Raw genomic sequence first — 5109 nt, forward strand, 5'->3', positions numbered from 1 at the left:
TGACTTTTCAAAGTGGAACAAAATTTTTACTCAGACTGCGACATTGTAAGGTCCTCGCAAATTCACTGAACTAAGAATAAATGCTGGACACACCCACCATGAGAAACACAGATTGAAAGAAAAACCACACACCCAACTTCAGGCACACAATTCTCATCGCCTTCTCCTGCGGAAGCAAAACGACACGACAACAGTCTCGTCACCCTTCACCTTCTCATCTTCCTCCACCAATATTCTGTTTGCCTCCTTTGCTTTTGTGGCCTTCCCTCTGAAGTCCAAGTACCGAATGGCTTAGGGGTGCACGTGAGGAAAACAGAGTTTACTGCGACCCCTTCCCCCACATCCCCCAAGTCAAGAAACGAAGACAGCATCAGGCACAGGTCTAACTACCAGAGTGGGATGTATATGAAAGTCATTCCAGATGAAGAGTTTCTCACTCCAATCAGTATCACGAAGATCATGATAGCGCATCCTTTGCGCTATCATTCACAGATCATTTCTCTGCGACAAGAAACCTTCTTAAGCACATTCTCCCCCAACCCCCATTTTTTTTCATTTAACCAAACGCTTAAGTAAACCTTGAGGCATAATGTCCATGATCTGCCCTGGAGACAGGACTAGGACACACATCTACTCTTAAGCATTCTCCTCTTGGGTGGTTCCTTCTTAAAAAACCACTTCTTGTCAAGCTGGACCCACCAGGCTTTTCCTTTCCTCTGTTGCCTCCTCCTTTGGATGTCACTTGGCATGTATCTCCCTTTCATGGAACAGACTCCTTAACCAATATGTCCACATGCCGTCCTTATGTAGAATCAGTTTCTATAAATTATGAATTTAGTGGCATGGGACTTCATCACTTACCAGCCTGGCAAATGAAAGAATGTTCCAGGGGGCACAAGTCCACTTTTGATGAGATCCAGTTGGAGTTTCTGAACATGTAAATGCAGCTGGGCGGCTCCAGGGGCCGGGGATCCACCATACCTGCCATAGGAAGACCAGACCCAGATGAGCCTCAGACTCCAAAATCAACCTTTTTTCAAAGTAAATATGAAAACCAAATTTTGCTAGCTTCTAAGAGATGGAACTTAGGATATTCCCGCAAATGTGATGTGTTATTAAGGGTCCAGAAGCGAATGGTCAAGAAAGAATTCTTGAAACATCTTCAGAGCAAGAAGGTGGTTTTATGGGGCGCCTGGGTGGCTCAGTGGGTGAGGCCGCTGCCTTCGGCTCGGGTCATGATCTCAGGGTCCTGGGATCGAGTCCCGCATCGGGCTCTCTGCTCAGCAGGGAGCCTGCTTCCTTCTCTCTCTCTCTGCCTGCCTCTCAGTGTACTTGTGATTTCTCTCTGTCAAATAAATAAATAAAATCTTTAAAAAAAAAAAAAAAAAAAAAAAAAAGAAGGTGGTTTTATTAAACATTGGGACAGGACCTGAGGGCAGAAAGAGCTACCCTGGGATTGTGAAGAGTGACTGATTACATTCTTTTCAATTGGGAAGGGTTAGGGAAGTCTCTAAGTAATTTGAAAGCAAGGTTTCCCGGACCTTGAGGGGGTCATTTTTTACTATGTAGTAAACCTTAGTTACAAGACCCTTTAGATGGCTATCACTGGGCCATACGTTTGAAGGAAGATTGCTAACCTATACCTCTTAGTCAGGGGACGAGATAAAGGAAGTTTCCAAAGGGATTTTTATTTTTTTAATTTTTAATTTTTATTAGCATATAATGTATTATTAGCCCCAGCGGTACGGGTCTGTGAATCGCCAGGTTTACAAACTTTACAGCACTCACCACAGCATATACCTTCCCCAGTGTCCATAACCCAACCACCCTCTCCCTCCAAAGGGATTTTTAGATGTTAAGAAGACTTGCAGGATCCTGGAGGTCAGGTTAATGTCAAGCTAAGGTTGCTTTTTGCCTCCAGAAAAGTATTAACACTGAAGCAGTTAAGCTTCTCTCTGCCCACACATTATAGATAATTTATTTTTTCATATTATGAGCTCTTTATCACAAGGCTTTGTATTAATTTACCTAGACTTCAGTGAAGATGTTGGTCATATAACACGGCCTTAGATATTTCTCCAAGACCACAATATTACGGTGCATGACTTTGAAAATATCTCTGTAAGAAAGATAACAGGCAAATAATTTCTCTTCTGGCTTCTGAATTAGGAAACTTGGAGCCAAGAATGACGAGGAGAGGGGACCTGGGTGTCTCAGGGGGTTAAAGCCTCTGCCTTCGGCTCGGGTCATGATCCCAGGGTCCTGGGATTGAGCTCCACAGGGAGCCTGCTTCCTCCCCTCTCTCTCTCTGCCTGCCTCTCTGCCTACTTGTGATTTCTCTCTCTGTCAAATACATAAAACCTAAAAAAAAAAAAAAAAAAGAATGATGAAGAGATATTTGCCAGGAACAAAGTGGCCATAAAAAGTTTCCCATTTTAGGGGCACCTGGGTGGCTCAAGTAGGTTAAGGGATTGCCTTTGGCTCAGGTCATGATCCTGGAGTCCTGGGATCGAGTCCTGCATCGGGCTCCCTGCTCTGCAGGGAGTCTGCTTTCCCCTCTGACTCTCCCCCTTCTCATGCTCTCTCTCTCAAATAAATAAATAAAATCTTTTAAAAAAAAGAAAGTTTCCCATTTTAGAATCCTACACAGCACTTTCAGTGAAATATCAGGTAGGCTAGCTTTTGATAAACTCTGAGAAAATCTGTCTTTCTACACAGACAAATCAAAGGTTAAAGACCCAAAAATAAATATGTCAGAGGAACTGAGGTAATGAAGTAAAGCGACTGATTTTTTTCAATATACAAAAGCGGAAAGATTTAAATTTTTTTCTTTCTCCTGTTCCAGAATAAAAGTAAGGACTTTTCTTTTATAAACACTCATCTCAGAGCCTTACCTGGATTGTTTTTTTCTTGATGTTTTCCCAGGTGCTTTAGATTTTGCCCAATCCACCACTTACTCCCTCTAGAGAGTCCCAGAGAAGATTCTGGACTTCCAGGTTCCAAGTGTAAGCAAGGTGTCCCCCCGGACACGACAGTGATTTTTTGCTTCCTCGTAGCTGCAGTGAAACCTGTTAAGTTGATAACAATGATTTTTACCGTGTTGCTCTGGGATATTTAGCTCATTTCCTAGAATGACACCTGTTCTGATACATAACCAAAACCAGATTCCTCCCCTGAAGAACATTTTCTCTGTGAATTGTGAGCAAGAACAGTGTAGGCGCTCAGTAGCTTCCTGGTCCTTTAAATATATTTTTGGTGGGTTTGTCATATTTATTAGTATCATTATTTTAGGAAGAGGGAATAATTTGTGAAGGAGATAAAAGTCTTTTTGTTTTTCTGTTTAAGAACCCAGGTGGAGTTCCTACCAGCTGAAAACAAACAGCAAAGATCAATAAAGCAATGGGCATTTATAAAGTACCCGCACCTGTGTCTACACAGCCAACTGTGCTTTTAGCTTTACAATAGCTCTTTGCTAAGCCTAGGCTGTAAAGGAATAGAAGATATGGAATAGCTAAGTCAATGTTGCTAAAAATTAAGAAATGTAGTGTGTGTGTGTTTTAAAGGAAACCATTCTTACAGAACCCCAGGACAAATTTAAATTATTGTATTCTGCTTTTTAAATACATTCAAACATAAAACTAGGCATAACCTATATGCTAAAGCTCTTACACAATCATAAAAACCAAAAAATAAATATCTGATGGAAGAATACAAATTAAATACAAACAGAACTGAAAACCAATGAAATGAAAACGGGCTGCACTAAATAGCTATCAGACAGAGAAATATGTTTTGACCACTAAATATCTATCAGACAGAGAAACAAGCTATGACCACACAGGTTGTTCTGATTTGGCAGGTACGCTCTCTCATACTGTAGCAAAAATCCATTCTCTCACCACTTTTCTTTATTTAACTTGCTGAAAAACCTTTGTTCAGACAGCATGTCATTTGTACTTCACCTGCAAGCCATCCATCGTTTATTTCAGCCAGTTTTCTTTCTTGGTACCAAAATATAAGAACGAATACAATAAAATGCGGGCACTGAAATAGCTTGGTAGGTTTCAGGGTTCAGGTGGTTGTCCAAATGATACTTATATTATTTTTAAAAATCATTACAGAAAGACACTGGTATCCAATATTCTCTCAAGTGTCTATGCCAAGAATACACTCCTCCCTCAGTTTGAAAAATAATGCGGTAATGGAACTAAAGATAAATATGGTATGTTCCTTACTTTTAAAACTTTTACAGTCTAGTTGGGGGGGGGGGTAAGACCTAACAATTGTAGTTAATAAAGAGAGTGCCACTGGACAGCATATATCTATGAAGACTCAGATGAGGAAGAAATTTTCCCCAGCACTTGACCATCTTGAGATAGAGGGACTGGTCATCTCAGCAGGAGTCAACGTGAGTAAATGCATGGCAAATGTCAAGTATTTAAAAGGGGAAAGAAATAATTCTGTGTGGGGCGGGTGGGATGGGCACTTGGGGAGACAGTACTGGGGAACTGAAGCTAAAAAACTGAAATGTCTTCAAATGCCAGGAAAAAGAGTATCCAATTAACATGGAAGGTTTGTAAATAGCGTCCACCAGGTTTTCGCCGCAATGAAATCGTTCGGGGGAAGGACTTTGCTGCAAAGTCTAGATTTCCCAAAACCTTCATTAACACACATACTTACGTACATACATACGTTTCAGACATTTTTAAGTGAAACCTGGCGCTGATGGAATCTTCTCTGAAGTCAACTCGGGTATCTTACACAGTGCGGTCTTTCATTCCCTATTTACGGTGTCTGATACATACTCCCAACACGTGCTTTGCCGAGAGCTTTCAATTTAAACGATCATGATATTGGTGAGCGCGTTGCTTAGAACTGAAGATCGACATATGCGACGTCTCTCGCCCACGTCGCTGGACCAGAAAACGGGGCCATGCACCCCCCAGCGCCAACGACCCGCAGCACCGCACAGCTCAGAGACTAAGTACCGCGCCTGGGGCGGAAGGGGCGTGGCCGCCGTGATTGCGCGCGGCGGCATCCAGCCACGCCCCCGGGGCGGAGCGAGGCTTTTTCTGCCGCCGGGAGGCCGGCCCCACCCTCTTGCCCGGC

At 42.5% G+C, this 5109-nt stretch overlaps 1 protein-coding gene across 1 annotated transcript in view; it reads right to left on the reverse strand.

Moving 5' to 3' along the window:
- Positions 1-3238, reverse strand: part of PKD1L3 (polycystin 1 like 3, transient receptor potential channel interacting) — a 58624-nt gene extending 55386 nt beyond the window's left edge. The window contains 5 exon segments of the mRNA XM_059153376.1: positions 211-290; positions 862-981; positions 2895-2963; positions 2966-3022; positions 3025-3238. Coding sequence (XP_059009359.1) covers positions 211-290; positions 862-981; positions 2895-2963; positions 2966-3022; positions 3025-3184 — 486 coding nt within the window. The 5' untranslated portion in view covers positions 3185-3238.
- Between the last annotated feature and the right edge of the window lie 1871 nt (positions 3239-5109).

This window comes from Mustela lutreola, chromosome 16 (genome assembly GCF_030435805.1).
Source record: "Mustela lutreola isolate mMusLut2 chromosome 16, mMusLut2.pri, whole genome shotgun sequence".
In the NCBI taxonomy this organism is placed as follows: domain Eukaryota; kingdom Metazoa; phylum Chordata; class Mammalia; order Carnivora; family Mustelidae; genus Mustela; species Mustela lutreola.